The sequence below is a fragment of the Danio rerio genome, chromosome 13 (genome assembly GCF_052040795.2).
Source record: "Danio rerio strain M-AB ecotype USA chromosome 13, GRCz13ab, whole genome shotgun sequence".
Lineage (NCBI taxonomy): Eukaryota > Metazoa > Chordata > Actinopteri > Cypriniformes > Danionidae > Danio > Danio rerio.
This window is the reverse complement of record NC_141033.1, coordinates 24,997,917-25,024,786: the sequence shown is the minus strand read 5'-3', so window position 1 is coordinate 25,024,786 and position 26,870 is coordinate 24,997,917. Positions and strand designations below refer to the sequence as shown.

At 37.2% G+C, this 26,870-nt stretch overlaps 1 protein-coding gene across 3 annotated transcripts in view; it reads left to right on the top strand.

The window, feature by feature from the left end:
- The window catches only part of mmrn2a (multimerin 2a), a 63,481-nt gene that overhangs the window by 34,731 nt on the left and 1,880 nt on the right, over window positions 1–26,870 (top strand). The window contains exons 4-10 of one of the 3 annotated variants that reach the window (XM_087277294.1): window positions 1,967–2,324; window positions 14,831–14,953; window positions 15,399–15,505; window positions 16,268–16,357; window positions 19,624–19,803; window positions 24,775–25,211; window positions 25,291–26,794. In XM_087277294.1, the coding sequence (XP_087133420.1) occupies window positions 1,967–2,324; window positions 14,831–14,953; window positions 15,399–15,505; window positions 16,268–16,357; window positions 19,624–19,803; window positions 24,775–25,211; window positions 25,291–26,794 (2,799 nt within the window). 3 annotated transcript variants of the gene reach the window in all.

Genomic DNA, 26,870 nt, shown 5'->3' with positions numbered 1-26,870 from the left:
AGTGATTCGTCAAATTTAAAGTTAAAATGAGTGCCGTTCTTCTGACAGATCCATTTGCGATAGCATCCTCCCAATGAATATTGGATAACACGAAATGACCAAGCATCCAGCCCTTAAATATACAATCTCATTGAAGCTCCAAGTGATTTTACAAGAGAGAAGTTAAAGGCCTAAAAGTCTTTGGAAGCCAACAATGTTGTTCTGTGTGGTCATGTGCAAGAAATAATGTTCCATAGTTACCAGATTCAAAATTTTATAGTCCTAAAAACCGAGGTTCTGCCTAGTAAAAGACAAGAAGACGGAACTGTACAAGGCCTGGGTAATTAATCATTTACAAGCAAAATTACTGCATTCTGACAGTGAACTGCACCTGTACAGCAGGGTATGTAAACTTACACAAAAGGTAAAGTTGGTTTTATATTCACATATTCGGACTTTCTCCTTAATAATTAATTTCATAAAAGAATTATTTGCAAACTGTGTATAGCAAAATCATATTAGCAGCCAATGACTATCAAAGTACAACACTGATCACGGTCAAATAAACAGTGTTAATGTTGTTTTCAAGTCACACTCGCAGGTTATTTCAGACCGAAAATTCAAAGTCCCGTGTTAAACAATATAGGGTGTGTGTCACAAGTTGTCACTAAATGAATGTGTGTATATAAAACCAACTTTTCTTTAATACCATTTCATTCTTAGCATTAAGTCCTCAGTTTAATTAACCACATGTAAATGCTTTTGCTGAAATTATTGCTGCAATCAAAAACGAGTGATGTGTATGATTTAGCATAGCGTGAATTTACCTGATATAACATGAGAACTGCAGAGTCCAGCATTTCTAATTAGGTCGTCACTTCATTTAGCTCCCTTTTAGCCAAAGACATCTGCAGTTGGCATTAAAGCAGTGTGGTGTATGGTAAAAGTTAGATTTTCTATTTTTGGACTGCTACTGCACAACAAGACATGTTTGCTATTGCAGCCTGTATTTTTTTGCAACCGGGGACCCGTGTGATGTCATGTGTGACGTAGGTTGGTAATTGGTCTATTTGCCAAACCATCAAACCGTAATATTTTTATTCAAAGTTATCATACGGTCAGAATCTTATACCAGCCCATGCCTAACCCTTACACACTACAGTCAATTTAGTTACTCCAGTTAACCTACATGGCATGTAATTGGACTTTAGGGGGAACCAGAGCATCCAATGGAAACCCAGGTAAACACGGGGAGAACATGCAAACACTCAAGAAGATTGCTGTGAGGCAACAGTTCTAACCCGGCATGCCACCACTCCTTAAAAATATTGCTGAAAGATATTCAAGATATCCATCTAAAAATTCATCTCAGAGCCCTTAACTGCATCATTCTATAAGAAATTACAATACTCTGTACCTTCTCATTTCCTTTAGGCTTCTCTGTTCAAGTTGCTTTTGTAAAAAAAAACAAAAAAAAAAAAAACAATGGACCAACAAAACAGAGGAATTTACCCTAAAATTAAGCAAGTTTCATATAAAAACCATTCTGCTTATATCACATCCCTTTCCTGAGCTACTTCACTTAGAGTGAAGACAGAAGCAGCAAGAGGTGATAAGAGTGTTAAACTCCTTGTGAGCAGCCAAGAGAAATGACCTGCTTCCTCCTGCATAAAGTCCAAATGAGTGTGTCCAGCACCTCCAAACATGTCCAGCCTGAGAGCTGCCGGGCCTCATTGTTCCAGCTCCACGACCTTTCTGCGGGGAGTAAAGCTGGACGTGGGTGGAGGGGTTCATTTCCGAGGATTGTTGGAGGTCTTTGAAACTATTAAGCAGAGGGAGGGAATGACAGAGAAAGGGGGGAGTGGACTCTGTCAGAAGGAGGGAGGGAAAGAGAGGATCATTTCGCAGATGGGAGGTGGAGATTTTCCATACGCCAGCACTGAGCAACGGATTTACAACCACTTGTTGTCCTGGTGCTTTGTGCCAGTTGATGTGCGTTTTAAGGAGCACACAGATATGGTGGTGCTAAAGTTGTCTGTTCTTCTTCAGGGGCTGCTGCTCGTTGCCCGATGTGAGGTCCGAGCTAGAGACCCTGAGGTGGAGGATGAGGATGAGCTGAAGGATATGTCGGATGGTGGCGGATGGGACCCCAGAGTTCCATTGATTGGCTTTGGGGCAGCTCGTCATGGTGAAGTGATCAACAGAAAGACACCTGACGTGTACGGAGCTCTTCATCATCCTGTTGGTCATCATGGACATCATGATCACGGTCACCAGGATGTGCCTGAGGGAACAGTGGACCCATCGTCAGCAACTGAGACAACAGGCTCTTTTCAGCGCACTGGGTAAGTGTTGCTCTTTTTTTATTCATTGAGAATCACTTATTTTCTTAAGGGTTTAGTAGAAAAGGAGGTCGTCTGGTAGGGTAATGATGGCTCATTACATGCATGTCATAAAAACATGCAAGGTTTACATGCTTTCACAGCTCATTAATTATCATGGTGAGCCACCCAGGTTGAAGCAGAGCAAAAACAGTGAGGTTTGGTTATTGGTTGTTATTTTCCTATCCAATCATATCATATGATGTCTAATGTTTTTCTGGAAGCTGCTGTGATACGTTTGTTTTATTTTCAGTATACACTAATGAACAGGAAGTTCAGTTGCTTGCATAACATCATGAATGCTTTTAATGTCACTTTTGGTCAATTTAATGCATTATGATTAAAAATACTCAATAAAAAAAAAAAAAAACATTTCTAAAAATAATTTCTTATAAAAAAAACAATACAAAAATCCCACTAAGTGCTGTCAGTAACCTTAACCTAAAACAAGGTTGTTTGTCAACAGATTTAATAATTGGATTAGACTGCATGTTAAAATACTCATATTTAGATTACAGTCAGTTTTATGGATTACAGGATTATAAATTATTCATACATCGCAAAATATTGGTGAGAGACAAACACGTCTCACTGATTTACTTATAGCAGCGACAAAAAAGAAAAACCTCCACTATTGTGAAAGACTCTTCCTATCCTTTACATGATTGCTTTAAGTTTCTTCTGTCTGACAGATCATATGAAGTCCCTTAAGCAAAAAAAGGCTAAGTACAAGAAGACATGCATTCCCACTGTCATTGGCTTTTTTTTAATAGGATTTTCTAAAATAGTTGTGCAGGTGTATTCACGTTTTGTTATTATGTTTAAGCCTATGTCTCAAGACAAAGCTTATTGACTTAAATTGAATGGACAAAAAATGATTCATCTTCAGTCTCCCTAATATTCCTTTCTAAAAACATTTACTGTGTGCCATATCACAAAATTCACAACATAGAATGGACATCTAAATTAATTACCAACACATTAAATAAAGTATATGATCAGTAGGTCGGTAACACATTGATTTACTAATCAGTAAAATTATATGATCAGCAACACAGATGTATGTTGTATGTTAAACGTTTATTAACATACATTTATTTAAGTCACTCTAATGCAATGTAAACAGGCGTTTGATGTATTGTTATTTTGAAATAGTTTAAAATGTAAAGCAGCAACACATTTCTTTACAGTGTAGATTTTTGATGAAAACATGTAGAGGGTGCATAATTATATATATTTCTGAACAATGAAAGACTATGACATCTTTGTATAATAATGTTTGTTCATATGATGTCGGGAACATTAAAAAATGTTTTGTGAGTCAAAATCCATTGACCTAAAATATTTGTAAAAATACATTTTAAAACTGTAGCTACACATTTGCATTTGTTATCAGTTCTCTGAGGTCAAAATATTGATCACATGCATATGTATGTGGAAATATATAAACTTTGGGCATTTTACTTTGTCCTGTTCACAAGTAATTTGAAATAATGAGTAAAATACATTAATAAAATGTTACATTAATAAACATAAACTTGGCGACGTTGTGGCGCAGTAGGCAGTGCGGTCGCCTCACAGCAAAAAAAGTTGCTGGTTCAATTCCAAGCTGGGTTGACAGTCGACATTTCTGTGTGGAGTTTGCATGTTCTCCACACGTTCACGTGGGTTTCCTCCGGGTGCTCCGGTTTCCCCTCACAAGTCCAAAGACATGTAGTACAGGTGAATTGGGTAAGCTAAAATTGTCCGTAGTGTATGAGTGTGAATAAGTGTGTATGGGTGTTTCCTAGTGATGGGTTGCAGCTGGAAAGGCATTCGCTGCGTAAAACATATGCTGGATAAGTTGGCGGTTCATTTCACTGTGGCGACCCCAGATTAATAAAGGGACTAATCCAAAAAGAAAATGAACGAATAAACATAAACCAATAAAAATATGTCTTAAAAAGAAGTTTGGTTAAAAAATAAAATAAAAATAAAAAATATCCCCAAAAATTTTTAAAGTATTAATGATACATATCATAACACATGTACTCTACATATACAAGATGCACATCCATGTATTTTATTATCAGCAACCGACCCAGTCAGCCAGCACTGCTGTCCCAATGCTTTTCAATGGTAGTTTTATGTGGCACATGCTGCTTTGTGATGGCGTTGCTTGTAAAAACAAAGCGAGGATTGGTTCCTCTCCAACATTTCCTCAAGTTTTCTTATCTCCTCCATCTCTGTTACAATCAGCGTTTCACTGATGTAGAAAATAAACAGGAAAAGTGTTTCAGCCAACATTTGGAAGTACCTGTGTCGCTCAGAAAGGTCTCCTCTGACCCCACATCTCCTCAAAGTGTCAGGAGCACATATGTTTTCTCTTAACTCTGGCTAATCCATAGTAATTCAGCCTAATTACCTGGAGCGCGGAGGAGGCCAGTGTTTCCTGCGCTTTGAGATCAGCCCTGGTTTAATCTTTGCACAAGAGCTGGGTCACTCTTTACCTCAACCCACATACATACTTTATATTTGACAGCAGCTGATAACACTCCCTACAATGTGGTCACTTAAACTGCTGTGATTAAAAAAAAAAAATTAATCCCTTTTAAACTCCAGTTTATACCGTTTAACATGATCTGCCTACAATTATTAGGAGAACTGGGGATAACTTTATATTATGTGTGATCTGCTGGTATGTACTGGCATGTAAAATAGTAATTTGATGAAATTAACTCATTATGTAGATACAAGTATTAATGATTTTTATTAAAATAATATCTGCATGTAATTGTAGCTGTAATCATTGTTTCGTAAATATAATTATGCTGTAATTAAACTGTTTGCCTTAACTTCTTCAATCAAAATCTTTACAGCAACTAAAGATGCTGGATTATTTATGCATATTTTGATTGATTTTTATGAAATAGCTTTCATTGTCATCATACAAAGTATTTTCAGAAATTTGCAGAAAGTTCTATTCTATTCTATTCTATTCTATTCTATTCTATTCTATTCTATTCTATTCTATTCTATTCTATTCTATTCTATTCTATTCTATTCTATTCTATTCGTTCATTCATTTTCTTTTTGGCTTAGTCCCTCTTAGTCCCGCCAACTTATCCAGCACATGTTTTACGCAGCGGATGCCCTTTCAGCTGCAACCCATCTCTGGGAAACATCCATTCACACTCATTCACAATGGACAATTTAGCCTATCCAATTCACCTGTTTGCATGTCTTTGGACTGTGGGAAAACCGGAGCACCCGGAGGAAACCCACGCAAAATTGGGGAGAACATGTAAACTTCACACAGAAACACCAGCTGACCCTGCCAAGGCTTGAACCAGCAACCTTCTTGCTGTGAGGCGACAGCACTACCTACTGTGCCACCATGTCACCATTGTATTATTTTATATTAGTAGAATTATTCATAGTAAGGGCCACAGTGAAAGAAATGTATGTCACTTGCTATAATTTGAGCTGATTTTGTTATGGTAGCCTGATGACTTTTTCAATATTTTGATTTATTATCAGAAGTTGTATCCTAGAGCAGCATTTAAACTGTTAAATAACAGGTGGACTTTAGCAGAGGTCTCAGGCTGTGGATGAAAGAAATGTCTTTTTTCTTCTTTTTTAGTGATGTGATGTCTTGGCATGCATGAACTACTCTGAATAGACAGGAAGGTAGAGCTACTGACAAAGACAGAGTTTGATGCCCAGGTGCAGAACATTGGAAAGAGCAAAAATACTAAGGGACAGGGAGAAAACTATCGTAATAAAGGGGAACATTTTGTCCTTATGTGAAAAATGTGATTCAAAAATGTACAGAAATACTTTAGATCAGGGCTCCACAATATATCATTACAGCATCAACATCGCAATGTCCACATCCACAATAGTCACATCACAGGATCTGTGTCGAGTTGAGAATATAGTTGAACAGGAGAAACTGCTCAAGACACATGAGAATTGTGTAGCTATTCTAAAGTTTAATGAAAATAAAGTGGTTTTTCATTTGCGCGTGTTTTTTTAAGACCTTCATAGTATTAAGGCACATGAAATTTTACCATTCATCATTCATTCATTCATTTTCTTTTTAGCGTAGTTCCTTTGGTAATCAGGGGCCCCCACAGCGAATGAACCGCCAACTAATCCAGTATATGTTTTACGCAGCGGATGCCCTTCCAGCTGCAACCCATCACTGGGAAACACACATACACATGCAATTCACACACATACACTACAGACATTTTAGCTTTTATTTTTTTTTATTTAGCTTTTGACAATTTAGGGGGACACCGGAGCACACGGAGGAAACCCACCCCGACACAGGGAGAACATGCAAACTCCACACAAAAATGCCAACTGACCCAGCCGAGGCTCAAACCAGCAACCTTCTTGCTGTGAGGCAACAGGGCTACCCACTGCGCCACTGCCAAATTTGACCATTTGTAACTTTAATAAAGAATATTTTTGCTGAATTGTTTATACAGTAAAAACTTTTGCAACGTTGTTTTACATTTAATTATTCAAATTCTGTACCTGAATACTATTTAACTGGCCTGAAAACTCAAAACAATATGTTTATTTCACTTTACTTCACTATCTTTGCTTTTAATTTATTTATTTATTTGGCATTTTTATGAATGATTAACTACCCTACAGAATTATTCCAATCAATCTAAATTAACAAATAGTTTTTTAAACAGCAGTTTTCAGGTCATCTGGTGAAATTGTTTATACTGAATGGCATATGTATCGCAATATTTATCACAGTCAAGTCACAGTGCATTCATTCATTTATTCATTCATTTTCTTTTTGGCTTAGTCTCTTTTTTAATCAGGGGTCGCCACAGTGGAATGAACCACCAACTTATCTAGCATATGTTTTACACAGCAGATGCCCTTCCAAACGCAACCCAACACTGGGAAACACCCATACACACTCATTCACACACATACACTACGGACAATTTAGTTTATTCAATTCACCTATAGCGCATGTCTTTGGACTGTGGGGGAACCGGAGCTGCAGAAATACAAAATATCCTAATGTCAGATTTTTCCAATATCGTACAGCCCTAATTAAGATGTAAATTTCACATTGCAAAGTCAAGCTTTCTGAATGAAAACAGCTGTTGAACCTTCACAACAAATCAAATGTCAAAACAAATTACACCTCCTCCTGAAATTAAATCTTGTTTTGCCAAAGTCAGATAATCAAGACACATGTCTTTTGCCATGTTTCTGACCCGAGTCTCCGGTGGACTTTTCTCCATGCCTGTGTTTGTGGTTTCTATATTTCAGATCTTCTCAAACACTCTTCTTTCACCGTTGTGGTTGTAGTTAATCTGTTTCATCCCAGATTCATCTCTATTGTAGCATACGAACTGGCCCTAAGAAAGTTTTACATACAATTTACTTTCTGGTTCTCAAGCAATCTCAACAGAGATCCTATCTGTCAGAAAGCCTTGTTTCCGTTTGTGTTCAAAACACTATAAATTCAGCACTTCAGCAACTTCTAATAGACTTTATTTCTTGGATTGTAATCAAAAACATGACATGGATGGGGAGAGTTTTATCTATTGCAGCTGTTGTGCAACACTGAGAGCCATCGAGAAGCTTGTAGAAGATCCAAAGTCAAACAAAACTTAATATTTCAGCTCTGTATACAGTAGGATAAACATGCGCTGACAACAGCTCAAAGCAACTTTTCAAAGCTCTTTGATTTGTAACAAGACAGTGTAAATGTTACTCGTAATATGTTATAGCTTAAGTTATTCATTTTTTGAAAAGACTCACTACTGTTGAAAGGTTTGATGTTAGTAAAGACGTGTGAAGTGATGAAAGATTATTTTCTATTAAATGCATTGCTTTTTTGAGCAGCAAGCCCGCATGTCAGAATAATTTCTGAAGGATTGTGTGAAACTTGAGTTGAAAAATCAGCCTGGCATCATAATAAAATAAAAAATAAAAAATAAAAATCTTTGTGAGCTTCTTTCCAGACTTCTTTTCCATCCTAAATAATTGAACATTATTAAAGGGACAGTTCATCCAAAATTGAACATTTCCACACTATTTACTCACGCCCAAGTGATTCTAAACTTTAAGAACTCATTTCTTCAATTGAACGCAAAATAATTCTGAAGATTTTAGAGAGAAGAATAAAAACAGCTGCTGACATTTATAGTAGGAACAAGACATACCATGAAAGATTTTCCACCGTTCTTCAGTATATCTTTGTGTTCCACAGACGAAAGAAACAAAAACAGGTTTTAAACACTAGATGATGAGCAAATTATGACAGGATTTATGTTTTGTTTGAACTGTCCAGTTAACTGTTAGTCTGTATTTCCTGAAAGTAATTGATAATATATTCAGTTTTTACCTCTTAAGGAAATATATAGTAAATAAGAAAGTGATTTTCTGTTCTACACAGCCTGGAAACTGGAAACTCTGAAACAGGGGCTGAAGGTTAGAGGTCGTGTCAGTCTGAATGTGTGGAGGTCCGTGGGTATGTTTGCTGGGTGAGGATCCCAGGATGAGGGAAGTTTGCAGGAGGGAGAAACCGTCAAACTCTTCCTTCCTCTGAAGGGATACTAATCGGCAGAACTCAGGAGGAAAAGCAATGTGTTTACAGAGATGTCCATCCATTAATCTATATGGCAGGAAGTGACATAAAGCAAGTATGATGTAAGCCTGCATAGGTGCTCATAGGGGTAAAGGGGCTGCTGTTCCCGAGTTAATTCACTCAATTTTAATTAAATAAACATTTATTTACCCATTCACCATGTAAGTAAAGTTTGTAGAATATTAAATTATATTTTAAGCTGAAACAGTGGTTAAACACTAAATAATTAAAGTCTGTGTGAGCTACAAGTTGCTGAGACTTTTGTTTCAGTATGTTGGTGTGCTTCCACAATTGGAACGGGATATTGAGTAGGAATATTGTTTTTTTTGTGCATCATTCCCACATAGCACATTAACGGTAAGAGGGCGGTGGTGATAAAGTGGCTAAGAATGTTGTGACTGAAGCTGTTAAACTGACATTAACAGAGAAGGACCGACACTCCAAATGCTGAAGCAAATGGTCAGACTTTGACTGATGATCACCAAAACAAACATTTTTTTTAAGTGGATTAACTTTGACAGATAATTTGTTCACCTAAAGATTAACAATCTTCTCTAGCAAAATAAACATTGCACATTTTGATTGCACACAGACTTTAAATAAATGAATAAATACAAAAGACTGGAGTAAAGGTGATGAAGGGTAAATAATGGAAGATTTCATTGTCCAGATTACAGTTTATGTTTCTTGCTTGACAGCCACATATTTTATTATAATCACCAAGCAGCACAGTTTTAGCAAAATTAACTGAAACTGAAAATTAAAAATTAACTAAAAATTTAACTGAAAATCAAAGTAAACTGCAAACTTTAATTTTGCGGGGTTGGGAACCATACATTCTGGTGATTATTATTGGAGATGATGCAAACAAGCTGAAGCCAGATCTGGTGGAAATGGTTCATGTAACATGACTCCCTGTAGCTAATTCTCCAAAACCACATCAACATTTATTCATTCATTTTCTTCCCAGCTTAGTCCCTTTATTAAACAGGTTTTACACAGTGGATGCCCTTCCAGCTGCAACCCATCACTAGGAAACACCTATTTACACTCATACACTATGGACAATTTAGCTTACCCAATTAACCTATAGCCCATGTCTTTTGACTGTGAGGGAAAGTGGAGCACCTGGAGGAAACCCATGGAAACAGGGAGAACATGCAAACTCCACACAGAAATGCCAACTAACCCAGATGAGGCTCAAACAAGCAATCTTCTTGCTGTGAGGCGACAGCGCAACCCACAGTGCCATTCCACATAAACATTATTGCTTAAGAAGTACTCTAATGTAAAAAATAAACTTTGTATTTAACTTTTCTGGACCATTTCCTCGTCGCACACTGGACAAAATTTTCTTTCATACAAAATATGACAAAGAAAGGGAGAATATATTTGTTTAAATATTGGTAATTTTCTCTGCTGGAGGAAGTGTATTCACAAACCTTGTTTAAAATTATGGCAGTTGTTGTCTTCAAGGAATGTGTATGAAGTCATTAGCATGGCGACACAGGACAAGGTGTTACACTGTGTTACAGGTAAACTAGCTTTTTTCTCTGAATTTGAACATTCTTCAAAACATTTGGGATACTGTAAACTTAAATCAGAAAAATATATAACACTGTTCTAGAGGGTTTTGGATTATTAAATGACAATATCTTACATATTGTGCCTTTATCGCATTGAACTAAAAGTGAATTGGAATAAACTTGGCCAGTGTATAGACAGATTTTTTTTGTACAATAACTACAATGATTTTTGGTAAAACATACTCAAGTAGTCTTTGGTTTTTGGTATTTTTTGGTCAATCTGTAATTATTAGTTATTATTAGTAAATCACACTAACTAACAAACTTCGTCTTTTTCTGGAAGCCAGAATGCACTTCCAGATTGTTCCGGCCCAATTTAACCTGCTCTTAGGGTTACAGAAGATAACGTAAACCAAAGATGTCTGTTGTCCACCATCCTTTAATCCTTTAATCCCAGTCTGCCCCAGAATGAAGCGAAATCACAGGCTCGTAAACTGCAATGATTCACGTGCTTTATGAACTAACTTGCCTTAGATCTTTAATCCCTTTAACTTCAGATCCTATTAATCAATGAGCACATTACAGTCAGCTTAGCGATCAAGACAAATATAGTGTCGAAGAAATGGCCAAGTTATGTTTAAAACTCTTCTTGATTTAAGTTAGAGACAAACGCCTTAACAAATCCCCAGTTTGACATGTTCTGCATTTCCAGAAAACACAATGTTGCACAAGAATGACCACATGGATGTTTCGCTACATTTGAGTCTGTTTGCTGAAAATATGAGTTGTTTTTGGTCACAGTTTATTCTGTTTGGACGCAAGTGCTAAAGCTGTTTATATAAGACTAAGTGTGACGTGCAGTGTATACAGTCGTATTTGGTTTCAGCTGAGACCTTGCGTAAAGCTATTGCTGTATATTTCTAAGTCAAATGGACCAAGCATCATCCATGGATAACGTCATCACTCTTTACTCTCAGTGTAAGAGCAAACATTGATGAGACGAGTATGTTTTTGTTGGGTCTTGCCTTGCAACTTTGCTTAACTGATTTACTTGGCTTTCTTGGACGTGTTCACTTGTGGGTTTAAAACCACATGATTCCTTACACAAATCAAGAACTCAGCCATGGCGAGTCTTTCAGTCATCGAATTCCTTTTGAAAAGTATCGTCCCGTTGGTCTGATCTGCCTTACATTCTTGTTTGATTAATGAAGAGCGCTATAAAGAGTTTCTTACTCTCGAGCTCATATCGAATGCATTACCATTGACCAAAGACTTAACAATTACACCCAAAACAATTCACAACTCATCAGTGGATATGAGGGATTTTGGCAGGGAGGTTCTGACCTGTCTTGCTTGTGGACTATGAATCATACATCAAGAAGATTAGGCAAGTTAAAACAACAAATCACAGGCAGTCATTTCTCCTCAAAGGACCATTTCCAAATACATCTGCCCACAAGGCCCTATCAGTCCAGCCTTTAACTTCAACAAACCTCTGATCTCTGGTCAGTGTTAACGGTTTCGTCATAATCAGCAACAAAGGCTTGTGTCAGAGAGCAGCTCTAATGATGTAAAATAACTGTAGCCCATCATCATGAGCACTGCTTTGACCTCAGGGAAAGGACCTCACAGCTGGACCTGTAATCAAATCACAGAGCTTTGTTTTGTCTTCCTGGTCAGCCACACTTAGACAGCATATGTAACCTACCTAAGTAAATGTGACCTTCTGTGACCTTTGTGTGAATGAAACCACTTCGTTTTGTTTATCTCCTAATGGGCCTCCTAATTTATAGACAGCAGGTTAGATCAGAATTGGGTTGTTTGGGTTTGCCCAGTTCAGAAGGGAGCTCTGTTGCGGACAGCAATGTGAGTTAATGGAGAACTTCAGATCAGATCAGGCATGCCATGGCCCAAGATGATATATCAGTGAGACATGGCTGCTGGCAAACAGACACCTATTCTTTGGGTTGTGGTTTAAAGGAAGGCAGCTTTGTGCCATAAGAATGTGGACAAAAGAACTGAATTCAGAAAGCCTTGCTATTAGAGACAGTGGTAATGTATGCTTGCTCTCACACACTTTTGAATGTGATTCATAATTGATTGAATATTCAGTTTGTTCTTTGCTGAAATAAAAAGAAGTCATTAATACATATTCATCAAGAGTCACCTTTTTTCTGGATGTGACTACAGTGTTTGAAATTATGAGTTGCACTTAGTTTGATCTCCCACTCAAAAAGACCAGATACAAATGAAGTGACACTTTTAACATATTAAAAACATATCTGTGGCCAAAGCTCTTTTTAATTGACAGTGATTATTCCTTCATGTTATATTCCCCCTTTTTTGCTAAAGGAAAGGCATTTACTTTATACACCTTGTGATGAAAGGTGCATTTTTAAACGGTTTTATTAAAAATCATTTCGGGGGGAAAAAAAAAACAGTATGTAAAGTTGGTAGACTCAAATCAGTCAATAAAGGTCAAAACCCAACACCACTCTATATGAAATTATGCAAACTTATTTAACGTTTGAATCCAATGCCTCATTAAATATGCATGAGCTCTTTAAAGAAACTCAAACAAAATACATTTAACCCATTTGTGAGAATGAGTTACAGGTTGAGCTGGGAGAAACCCTGGTACTTTCTAAATTCTCTCCCATTTGGAGTAATGCATTATTCGTACCAGAGAAATCATACATGGGTTTTAAGCTGTGGTTCCAGAAAGACTTACAGAAGATATCAGATCTTTATGAAGATAATATGATGACCTTTGAAACCTTAAAGAAAAGAAATAAAATTCCTCAGTCTCATTTTTTCAAGTATCTTCAGATCCGTAATTTTTTAAGATCTAAAACTCATTCATATCAGTGCCCAGCCCTAAGTAGTTTAGAAGAAAATGCAGTTAAAGATCCCAGCGCCAAATACAAAACTTCTACACTATATAGCAAATTTGGTAATGCTTCCAAAGAATCTACAAATCATAAAAGACTGGGTTGGATTGATGACTTTCAAAAGGATGTTACAGAAAATGAATGAGAAGAAAGTTGTGTTAAGCTCTAACATTATCAATCAATACCCGTTTTAAACTAATTCAATACAATTGGATAATGAGAACATATATAACACTGTAAATATTAAATAAATTTACTAAAAATATTTTGGACATTTGTGGAAAATGTTGGACTTACAAGGGCACACTGTTCCATTGTGTTTGGCAATGGGAGCACTTGCAATCTTTTTGAAAATAAATAATTGGTGTAATCTCTAAAACTATTGGTAAAGAAATCCCTGTTTGCCCTAAAATCTGTATTCGTGGTCTTTTCCCACCTGCCTTATCGCTGAAGTCATTTTTTATAATTTTTTTTTACAAAATTGCCCTTTTAATTTTTTATTATTCTTTTATTTTTATTTTCTGTTTATGTATTATTTTTATTGCATGTGAATACATATTTTTATGGCTCTGTCAGGATGGGGTGGGTGTTCCTTGATTGGTATTTGGTTACTAATACAGAATGTACTGTATGTATCACATTTTTTCTGAAACAATAAAAGTGAATAAATAAATAAATAAATATGCATGAGCTTTATACACTCACAAAACATTTCTGTGGTCAAATCTTAAACTAAAAACGACATACGGCTCTAAACTTACTTGATTCATAGTGCTAGTTTAGCAATCCAAGTGCTTTTTTACTCTTAATGTTGCTGTTTATTCCAAGAACCTTGAGGAAAACATCCGGCCGTTGATTCCTCCAACTAATTTGAGATTACCATGGATGCAATCCAAGAAATACAACAAGGGCTTGATGTGTCATTTGTAGCTTGATATTTGTCCTCCAGACAATGAAATATCTTTGGCCTTGACCCTGAGAACTAAGTGAAAACATTAGTCAAAGGCAATCACACAAAAAATATTGTATTTTTGTTTTAGTGAAGAGAGCCTTGTCAAGTATTGTTTTACCCATACTTGAAATTGGTCCTCTGTTTTTATCCCATCCAAGTGCACACAAACATTTTGAGTGAAGATACATACAGTAAGCATACACCGGAGCAGTGGGCAGCTATTGCTATCAGGTGCCTTCAGCTGGGTGTCAAAGATGGAGAGTGCAGTTCATCACTCCCCCTAGCTACAATTCCTTCAGGGACTGGGAATCAAACTAGCAACTGCTGAATTACAAGTCCAACTCATTAACCATTAGGCAACAACTGTCCCTTAGTACAATAGTACATTGAACCTCTGGCCTTGACCAAACCGGATACTTCTGATGTTTCCTAACTACAGATTATACATACCAGGTTGCATTGTTGATGTTGTCTCTCCTTTCCAGGAATTGGTGTGCGTTTGTTCACAAGCAGGCTGTGACTGTGGCTGTAGCCTGTGGAACAGAGAAATACACCATCAAGTCCCAGAGTCCCTGTCCTAATGGCACCCCAGACTGTCAGGTCATCATGTAAGTGCATTACATACAGTACATCATACAAAGTATATAGGTGGATTTGATTTTGGAAAATTGTAAAAATTACTATTGGTTGCTGACTTATCTTTTTCCAGCTGTTAGTCCACATCAAGTTATTTTTTAAACAAAAGTCACCAATAGTGAAGTGAGGAAAAAAGACTATAAAGCTAAGTAAATTCCACCACAATTAAATAAATAAAAAAATTATGGTAAATAAAAAAATTATATAAAAAAAATGAACAAAATTTAGAAGAAAATGGTCTATTGGTGAATGAATGTAGGAATTAATGTAAATACAAACAAACGACCTGTTGTTTCTGAATATAAAACCACAATGTAAAAGATATTTTTAAACGAATCATTTCATTACCTCATAACTTGACCTGTGCAGCCTGTATTTTCTGTGTAGCATGAATTAAGTGACTTAATTTGTATGTAGGTACAAGCTGTCCACTCGGCCGGTGTACAGACAAAAGCAGAGAATCAACACTGCGCTGCAATGGCGATGCTGTCCTGGGCATTCTGGGGCAAACTGTGATGAGACAGGTACAAATGAGTTTTCTACACAGGGCTTAAAGGGAGAGTTCACACAAAACTGAAAAATCTGTCATCATTTACTCACCCCTCACTTGTCTGACTATTTTCTGTTCTACACAAATAAGATAGTTTGATGAAAGCAGGAAACCTGTAACAATTGCCTTCTGTAGAACTAGTTTTTCTTTTATAGAAGTCAACTGTTTTCAGAATATCTTCTTACGTGGTTAGCAGTGGTCTATTACATTGCAATTACATGCCAACTAATTTTTATAAGAGTATATTAGTACTGCTTAATATCTGCTGATGCTGCTCGGCCAACAGACATTCTCCCGACTATATGAAAAGGGAGTATCAAAAAAAGTTATATCAAATAAAGTTTGAAACCACTCAAGGGGTGAGTAAAATTGTCTTTTGTGGGAGAACTATCCCTTAAGCTGACAGCAAAAACAAGAAGTTCTTACTTCATAAATCTATGAAAATCAGATTAGCATGTTTGCTGCTCAAATTATTTCTGAAGGTTTTGGCTTGTTATACACTCCTCTTCTGGTTATTTATGTAATAGTATGATCTTTGAATTCTTGACCAAAGTTATGCAAACATCTTCCTTTAAATAAACGAGTTTGGCTCTTTCATTAACTGGATCCAATTGTAAAAAATGTGCTGAAGCTGCATTCCAGGTTTTGGTGAATTGCCATGTCTTCTTTAAAACATAAGATGGACTAAACTGGTCATGATTACATTTTCCGTGTTGTTTCTGTTGCTCTATATCAGTCACAGATGGACACATCTCTCAGTCTGAGACTGAAGACCCATCTCAGGCAGGCAGACCACATCCAGGAGGACCTGAAGAGACAGACAGACGTATGTGATATAAAACCTCTTTAAACTTTATATAAATGAAAGGTCTCATTTTTGCAAATGAATTGTGTAACAAGGGTGGCACATTGGCTCACTGGTTAGCACTGTAGCCTCACAGCAAGAGGGTCACTAAAGAGTGAGTCCTGGCATGGCCAGTTGGCATTTCTGTGTGAAGTTTGTATGTTCTCCCAGTGTTGGCGTGGGTTTCCCCTTGGTGCTCTTCCCCCAAAGTCCAAAGACATGCGATAAAGGTGAATTGGATAAATTAAACTGCCATAGTTTGTGTGTGAATGATGGAATGTATGGGTGATTTTGAGTGTGCTCTGGTTATGGGTATGTAACAACTTTTGTTGAACTATTGTTTAAAGGCATAGTTCACTCAAACCTTAAGTCTGCTGTTAAAACTAAAATTTAAGCACACTGTGTAAAAAAAAAAAATCCTTTAAATAAAAAAAAAAAAAAAAAAAACCCATGCACAGTGTTATACAGACTAACATTATCCCAAATGTGTTGGAGAATGTTCAAATCCGAGAAAATAAACATTAGTGACATGCTAAGGACATACATCCTGGATTTTTGGATTGGTTTAATAGAAAACAGCCTTGTTGTGTTATATCAGACTACACAGAAAGGTATTACAGCAGAACCTAAATGTATCTAGTACACCCTCAGAAAAAAAGGTACACGGCGGTACAAATACAAAGTTTTGTACCTTTGTAAAAGTTGTACCTTATATTGTACTGCAAAGATCTCTTATGATACTGTTCTGTACCTTTTATGGTACAATTGAAATGGAAGTACACAATTGTTCTCATAAAAAGGTACATAAATGTTGGACAACTCCTCCTTTATTACAATATCTTTGAAAATAAATATGACTGGAAAGGCAAAGTGATTTAGGAATAATTTCCATGCTAAAACATGAGTCATCATTTAAAAGCATATGTTTAAAGAAACTCATAAACATTCATTAATAAGTGGTAAAATAAAACTATTTGGTATTGTAGGATAAACATTTCAGGCAATTTTAATAAACATTTTATAGGCATGTTCTGATAAATACATTTTCATTATTGATAATTGGCACCTTTTGGTGTTTGCTTTCCACTACGCACGCGAGCTGGCAAAAGTCCTGCTTAAGCAAAGTGTTCATGGAGACATTCTACTATTGTAAAACTAATCACACATTGTGCACATCTCATTATAATACTTTTGCATAATTCTATTTCAAAATTAAGTAAATTAAATTAACTTTTAGATGATTACAAAGGTATTGTGAAGTGTTGTGAATTGTTTAGCAAACAATAGATCTTTTGATTTATGTTAAATATTTTTTATTGTTTATTGTAAATGGAAAAGGTGCGTTTACACAAAAAGAAACTTAAAAAAGGCATTGTTTAATAAAAGTTGATGTTTTATAATAACTTAAAATAATTTGCAGCATTTTGGATACAGCAAATTGCCTTTAAATAGTTCTTGAAGGAACACATTTGACACTGTTAAGGTACACAGTGTCCTGTCACAGTAGTGGTCACCTTTATGGATCAGATTTGTACTTTTGATGAAGGTACAATATTGTATTTGCTGGTTTTAAAACCAAAGGTACATTTTGGTTTCCCCATGGTACAAATCATGTCCTTAAAGGTACAAACTGCAATGGTACAAATAATTTTCTTTGTCTTAAGGTACAATTATGTTTCATAAAAGGTACTTCCGCAGTGGCAAGGGTTTGTACCTTCTTTGGTACAAGATTGTACCATTATTTTCTGAGAGTGTATAATAAAACCACACTGCTTCTGTTGCAACTAATGCATTTGAAATGTTTATTATGCTTAACATCCAGACCTGTCAGTGAGTCAAAGGCGCTTTTCCACTATTAAGCCAAACCATACTAACAGTCAGGTATAGTTCAATTGGCTCACAATTTTTCTTGCATTGTAATTCCAGGTTAATGTGAAAACACAAACATAATGGCTCGGCACGATTGTGGAAAAGTGATTTTAAATCAACCAGGCTGAACTGGTAGAGCGTGTGTGTGTGCATGGCGTTGCCACTTTGTTGCCTGGCTGCTAGTTTCTTCACAGCTGACTAGGTGGAAGTGCACTACTACTTTTAAGTAAATAACAGGAGAAAAAGGAGTCCCAAAAACAGAATTATTTTATCATAATTTACATTGCTGTTTACATTACATTTACATTACAAAGGCAATGGCTGACGCATTTGTATTGCATTCCAAACATTTCCATTATCAGCGGCACGGTGGAAAATGAATCCGTTTTCATACTGACTGGACCGGAACTGCAAAGATGGGAACGATCCACTGAGAGTGGAATAGCATCATATTTGAGTCCTGCCACATGAAATGTTTTGAATCTGACATTGACAATGACCTACAGCCAATGAGAGACCAAGAAAACAAACAAGTTCAGAATCTTAGGCCTGCAACATCACAAGCAAGCATGGTTTCTGCAGGCAGCCTTCATATTCATCTTTTTTTTTTTTTTTAAATAGCAAATCAGCATATAGACTTCCATTGAGGAAATCCAGCTTTATTAAAGAACTCTTGAAAATGAAAACTCTTAAAAACTGGAAAATCAAGACGTATGTTTCTGGGATAATTGGTGAATTGCATAGAATACTAACAGGGTCAGTTTAACCCATATCATAAAAACAGCACTCCTAATTTAAACATAATATGAGGGCTAATAACGCTTCATCTGCATGACTACCTGTGACAGACTGACACTGGCCAGAGCACTGAAACAAACTGAGGAAATGACAAAGTGTGTTTGTGCAAATATTGGCTTGCTGCGGGAATGTTTTGCCCCACATGGGAGGACGGAAAAGGGTGTATGAGCGTACAGAAGGGGCGAGCCCACACAGGGCGTGAACGCGTGTGACCGTGCTTCAGTCCGAGCATGGACAAAACAAAAATACACACATGCACTGGAGCACGCTAGAATAACAGCGTTTCAGATGAGGCCGTCAATTCCACAGCTCTAAAAATAATCCTTTGAGCTGGTTGTTGGGACACAAACAAAGGCTTTGGACGCAAACTTGGAAATTCCCATGCTGCTGATTCATCTGATACTAAGCACTCTTATTAATGACCTTCCTGAGATTCAAACCAACAGTTCAAAGTGCACAGGTCACAATCTGCCTGTAAAAAACACAAGAACAAGAATTGATGGAAAAGGACCAACTTTTATTAAAATGCCAAAGAAAAGGTGTAACATTTGGTACAACTTGTTTCTCTTCTCTCTCCTAAGGATTTAACAATCTAACTCCGGAAAACAGAGAGCAGAATGATTACCAAACATTTGGAGGTCTAATGTATGAAGCTCAGCAACCTGATGTGGAGAATCAAACTGGACCGTCCATAGAGGATTATGAGCATATCCCTCCTGCTGGTCAAGACCACCATAACAAACATCACTTTGAGAGGAGAGGTATGGTATGACTACAAGTAAAATACCTTGTCAACTTCCATAAACCATTTTCTAAAATCATTTGATTCAATAGTTTTGAGAGTACTCCATAAAACCTAAGGTCTTTCACCTAACAATAAAATCTCCCAGAAACCACTTATGAAGGGCTTCGGCCAACTCTAAAGGGCTTTCCTTGCCACTAATGCTTTGAAAACACACCTGTCTCTTTTCATTACAAATATGGCTGCTACTCTGCTTATTTTGCAATGCGGATGTAAGCTCTTTTCTGCACTTTGTGATTAATTTGAATATGGGTAAACAACTAGGAATATAAAATGGAGGGAACCATAAACCACTTGTGCTATAAAGCATTGTGTTTACGCCAATGCACTGAATTTGAACTGTTTTGACAAGAAAATAGTTTAGTGCAGCGAAATATCCAATTAAAACTCTAAACATTTAAATTAGGGTGACGTGGTGGTGCAATAGGTAGCATGATCACCTCACAGCAAGAAGGTCGCTGGTTTGAGCCTCGGCTGGGTCAGTTGACATTTCTGTGTGGAGTTTGCATGTTCTCCCCGTATTTGTGTGGGTTTCCTTTGGGTGTTTCAGTTTCCCCCACAAGTCCAAACACATGTGGTATAGGTAAATTGGGTTTGCTAAAATTAGCCAAAGTGTATGTGTTTGAATGAGTGTGTATGGGTGTTTCCCAGTGATAGGAACATTTGCTGCATAAGTTGGCGCTGTGGCAACCCCGACTTAATAAAGGCACTAAGACAAAAAGAAAATAATTTAAATTACTGTACACAAGCTTTACTTGTAAAACAAGGTCAATGTTTCAATCCAAAAGGGGGGAAAGATTCTGGTTTTGTTGCATACAATAGGTTAATGGAACTCATTGGAGCGTGTCATTTTGCAAGTTGTTTCTTTCTTCATTCCAAAAAAAAAAACAATAGCTTTACATGTGATAGAAACCAGACCTTTGTTGGAATAAAATGGAAGAGACAAAACAACAAAGTTCTGAAGACAGCAAAAACCATAGAGAGCCATGTTGACAAGTAAATAATAGGGGGATAAAAAGTCATGTTAGACAACAGAGTAAATGGCTTCTTTTTTGTCAGTGGAAACAGGGTGATGCTAATTTCTAGGTTGGCTTATAAAAATAGGTCATTCAAACGCTGCTACCTCAGAACATGAAGTGCGATTCATACCATGGAGTCGATTACAGAAAAATCCTAACTTTAAAATCTGATCCTATCTGTTTGGTAACCATAGTGAGTCAGTAAAGACCACATTGAGGACAAAAGTTATTACAGAACAACATTTCCTAAGTGTGTAATCTTATTTACAGAAAGGAAGGTGGCATTACACAAACATCTTAATTTTAATGCAGGCCAACAGCTGATCTAACTTCAAAAGCTTATAATTGTACTGTTCAACAAAGGCATTATGATAGAAAATGAAAAACACAGATAATGAATGGTAGAAAGTCTCTTGGAGGACACAAGTTTTTACATTTTAATAACAAAACTCTTATAAGCAGGGCTCTGAACCAGTTCAAGGAACGGAAACGAAAAACAGAGACGAAGGAAATTTTGCAGGAACAGAAACATTTACAGTTAAACAGTTATTATACAAACAAAAATCATTCATTTAAATCATGTGTACAAATGCGACGGTGACGCATACAATATGAAATGCCCGTGAAGCAGACGTCATAAGCGAGAGTCGTTTCTAATGCGAGGAGCTTGTCTTATAGGTTACAGAGAACCTGCTCTTTCATGTTCAAAGGTATGTTTCCGTTTAAGATGTTATTAAAACTTGTATTTATACAAAATGAATTATTGATTTTCGATCGTTTTAGATTGGTCTCCATAAAGAAAAACCTGTTATTATTATTTCTCTTATGACACATCATCTAATAAATCGATCTGTAATATTAAGGATGAAGGGCAGATCATAAACATGATAAAGTTTTGATTCATAAGTACTTATAGACTGCTGAACAAAATGATATTAACAGTAAGCACAAAAACTGCAACCAGCATTACAGAGACCAACAAAGCATCATGAAACATCACCAGTTATAGTGAGAGTGACCAATGCCTTGTGCTTTTTTTTCTCTCTGTAAAAGGTTCATTTCAGTAGTAATTGTAGCTTCTATTGCAAAAATATCAGCCTGGTTTATCTATCTGGATTGTCGAACTTTGACAATTTAAGATTTCCTAACTAGAGATAAAATCAAATTTTGTAATACACTTCAGTAATACAAATTTGAGGTAGCAAGGTGGTTCAGTGAACACTGGTGCCTCACAACAATCTCTGGTTCAAGTCCTGGCTGGGTCAGTTGGCAGTTTTGTGTGGAGTTTGCATGTTCTCCCTATGTCCATGTTCGTCCAAAAGCACAAAATTAATGGCAAATTAAATGTATTCAAATTGAACAGTACTAAAGACAGGTTAGATGCACTATTGAACTACAGGGAAAAAAAACATCTTTGATTTATACTTTCACCTGGCACCACATCACGCACCTCCACTGACTGCGCGTGCACCTGAAGAGGACAACGCTCTTTAAAATGACAGGGGGCCGGTCACTCACCATAAGGAAGTTTCCGGAACTACGTAATATCGTTGAAGATTTTAAACTAATTATTTTTTTTATTATTTTTTATATATTATTATAATGATTATAAAAATTTGTATAACCATTCCGGATTTTTTTTAATCAAACTTTGATGCATCACTTGCTTTTGTTCATATCTTGGACAGCTCTACAGCAAAAAAAAAACAGACAAAAAAAACATGACATTTTTACTTTGGCTGGTTTCTGTCTTCTACTTATATTTTTAAAAAGGCAATATTGGTCCAACATTCCTGACTATTATCACCAATAAAGCCTAGAAAACAGGCCTTCAGTATATTGTAAACTGATTCAAATAATCAAAAAAAATTATTTGTTACTTATAGTTTTGGAAATATTAAATTTAAAGTTTTAAACTCAAAATTGTAATACAAACACCAGTGTAAAACCTATGAATGTTGGAAAAACATATTCTGTAAAATTAAAACCACCTAGGTCTCCACTTTTGCCATGGTCTCTCTTTTTGGTTTTAAAAAATATCCCTCAAGTTTTTTCCAAACTTTTACGTAAACTTTCCTCCTTTCCCATTGCTGTTGCAATTTCTAAGCAAGAATTATTGGTCATCTGGTTATCTCTGATCACACATGGACAGATCATAAAGATGTCTGTACAGTTGTTCTGTTTCAGACAAAATCTCTTCAGAGTGTTTCATTTTCAACTCAAATCAAACGTAGTGTCGCGTGAACTGTTCGCCTAAGTTTCACATTTTTTGCGGCTCGCCAGCCGAAATCATGTCGTGCGCACCGAAAGCGAACCTCCACAAACACAGCGATGACGTCACGTTCGCCGTGGACACTGAGTTCAATAACAGAAAGCTGATTGGTTATTGCATGTTGGTCTCATTTGTAGTTGTAATACCGCAAATTACATTTGGACTGGTGAAATAAAGAATTACAACTATACAAAAAAACATCCAACAACAACAAAAAATTGTTCAAATGAGCATTAGATGTACTATTACATAAACATTGGAAAAATAAGATCTGTGCAAAAAAAAATGTAAGACATAGAACAGCAAATTTAAGACTTTTTAAGACCCCATGGAAACCCTGAGTCGTCGGTTAAATCCGCTGTGGTGACCCCTTATAATTGAGGGACAGAATTAATGAATAATACAAATTTATATCTTAAGAATTAAGACAAGAACCTTTTTGTAATATGATCCCAGACATTTCTTTAGCAGAGACTTCCTTTAGTTGCAACATGCATTGTCGTAAATCAAGGGACATTATTATTATTATGGGTCTGTCTAAGTCAGTGCCGGTCTCTTTTACATCCTTCCATCCAAAGGATGCTGGATTATCGGAACAGTAAATAATGTCGAAGTCTGGGGGAAAACCTCCATTCCTTTGCAATGACAACTCCTCACTGTCCCTTCTCATTACTAGTTCCTGTGCAGGATATCCGTTCTTTCCATGGGAAAATAAGTCCCTCCATACATTGTATGGTTGTGAGTGTGATGTAATGGTAGATGGAAATAACACAGAGGTTCAGATATAGATTGAATCCAGCCACACACAACACTAAGAAAACTTTGTACATCTGCAATGGTATTGATGTAAGGGCACATTTGTCACATAAATAACGCTTGAGAGCCTCTTTTAAAGGTTTATTCTCCCCCTCAGAGGGTCCAAAAAGACAAAAGAATGGAAAAAGCTTTGAAGTTTGAATAGAGACATTTCCCCTTGTTAGCCAATTGTTCTGGGTAAACGCAAAACCTTTGGGTCTGCATGACATGTGGTTCAGCAAGTAAAAACAATGTTGTCAAGGTAATAAAACATGACTCAATCTTATATACTAGACTTTAAAATGCAAGAAAAAAAACAGCAGGAGCATAAATTCTGAAGCTTTTCCAGACAATGTTTTGACAGCACGTTAATAAAAGAATAAAAACAGAATGACCCCTATGTCTAGTTCCCAGCAGGAACTGGTACATGTACAGATCTAGTCTTGCTTTAAACTTTTCACTCTCAAACAAAATGTACCACACACATACTTTTTCCATGCAGGGGATGTGAAAGACTGGGCTGTTGATAGGTCAAGTTCAAAGGTCACATGACCGGCATACTTTGTCAAGGCTGAACTGGAAATAGAGCTATTAATTTTTCCGACACAATATTGTTGTATCCTCATGAGCTCCACAGACAGCACCACAGAAAGGATATCATCAATGAAGGAAAATAGAATCAAAGCTCTATTTTTGGTGATACTTTATTATACTCCAAAAAGTTGTTTCTGAGATTCTCCTTTAACTTAAGTAATCTCCATTAAGAACATGTGCATTATAAGACTCCCTCTAAAAAGAAAGTTTCAACGTTCGTGTGTTCAGCATGCTGTCCATTTTATTCCAGATCCTTATGCTGTAAGCGAAGGTGTTCCTTACCCTGAAACACCTTACCTTCATGATAGGCTCTTGCTGGCCTTGAAAGAGGCTGTGGTGTCTCAGCTGCAGCCTGTGTTGGAGAACTTCAATCTAACCTTGGAGCGGCTCTCTCAGGAGGTGCAGGGTTTGCAGCGGGACATGGCCCATCTTCGTCATGATCAGGGGCAGGGAAGGATCACTGAGCCTCAGGAAATCGGTGGTGAGGATCACAATTCACAGGAGGCTGTTGAGGCAGAGTTGAGAGAAAGTTTATTGAAGCTGGAGGAGGTGAAAGCTGAATTTCACAACCACCGCAATGAGGTCGAAGCAAGGCTTCATGCACAACAAACCATGCTGCACTACAACCTGACGAATTTCAAGACAGACATGGACGTTAAAATCAAACGCAACCAAAAGATGTTACAGGTTAGTGCTTTTTATTTCTTCTCAGACTATTTTATGTGCACGGGAAACAACTAAACTAAAAGTGTGTTTCTGGCTTTAGGTCAATCTCCAATCGCTCAACACATCCATGTCTGAAGTGAGGCAGGAGCAAGAGAGGCTGGACGAGGAGCTTCAGAAGATTTGGCCTGAAAAGAGGACAGATCCCACTGAGAGCCAGAGTCATGTAAGCACTGCTGTCTGGGAGGCCATTACACGTCTAGACAACAAAGTTGTCAACAACACAGTGAGACTTAGTGCCTTGATTGAAGAACAAGAACAAGTGACCGAAAACATCAGGGACCTTCATAATGGTTGGAAAGATCTGAATGATAAAATAGTCCAGACTGGCCGTAACAGTCAGGTTCAGTTTATGGAGACCGGTTTGGAGGTGGAGGCAGCCAAGGTCAGAGTCCTTGATCGTATTGATGAGCTGAGCAGCAATATTAGTGTTATCCAAAGTGCCCTGCAGGATGTGGAGACTGATGTCGACAACATTTATATCGATTTTTACAAAAACATAAGTTCAGCAAGTGGAGAATGTGACTGCATTGCTCTTGGAGCAACTGTGACACATTTGGAACAAACTGTAGCTGATGTGATGAAGACAGTAAATGAAAATATTTTAGCACAGGAAATGATGGCCAATCGGCACAATAGGGCATGGGTACCATCCGTGGAAGATCTCAAATTAGGCCTACTGAATGTGCAAAATTCCCTTGCTTTTCAGCAGGAAAAGAGCAGAACGTTACAACACAATGTGACCCAGGCACTTGCCTCTCTCCTGGGCAGCCAGCAGGACATTGAAATGCTCCAGAAGCAGGACAGGGCCAAGGTTGAGAAGATCAAGCAGCTAGAGGGCACTTTCAACACCTTGCTTCAGGATGCCACTCGTCACTCAGATGTACTGGAAATTTTGCTTGGGGAAGAGGTGCTGGAGTTCACAAAGTGGTCTCAACAGGACAAGAGACGTTTCTCAATACCGCAGCTGGATGAAAGAATGAAAGACATGCAAAAGCAGATTAATGGACACAGCCTAAGTCTAGCCTCAATGCTGAATGCTGCTACCCCTCAGGTAACAGCAGCAGATGAGCCCTCACTGCTTGCAGACTGGGCTTCGGCAGGAACCAAAAGGAAACGTGAGGATGCCCGATTTGACCTCTCAGAGGAGCTCCCGGAGTACTCCGATGATGACTTCTGGACCTTGGAGAAAACGGTAAAAGAGCTTGAAGCGCATATCAAACGTCTTGAGGATCATCGTTGTCCAACTTGCTGCAACTGCACTAAGACTGCTGCCAGCAGTGGTGTAGAGGTGAAGCTGCAAACTGAGCTGGATACTTTGCGCAAGGACCTCGAGACCCATGTTGGAGTTTTTAAAAGCATTTTCAGTAACACAGAGGGACTTGCTGCCTCTGAGGTATCCGTGGACTTGGATAAATTGTCAACTTTAATGAAGAGAAAGGAAGTAAAGCATCAAAAGAAACAGAAGAAAGCAGACAAAAGACTTTTTCAGACAGGGGAAGGCGTGGATCTCCGCAGCAAGAGGGATGCATCACTGGAGTCTGCAGGTAACATTGTTTGTACCTATATTATCTCAAACACTTTATTTTAAGGTACAATTCTCGTTATTAACAAACAATTGAC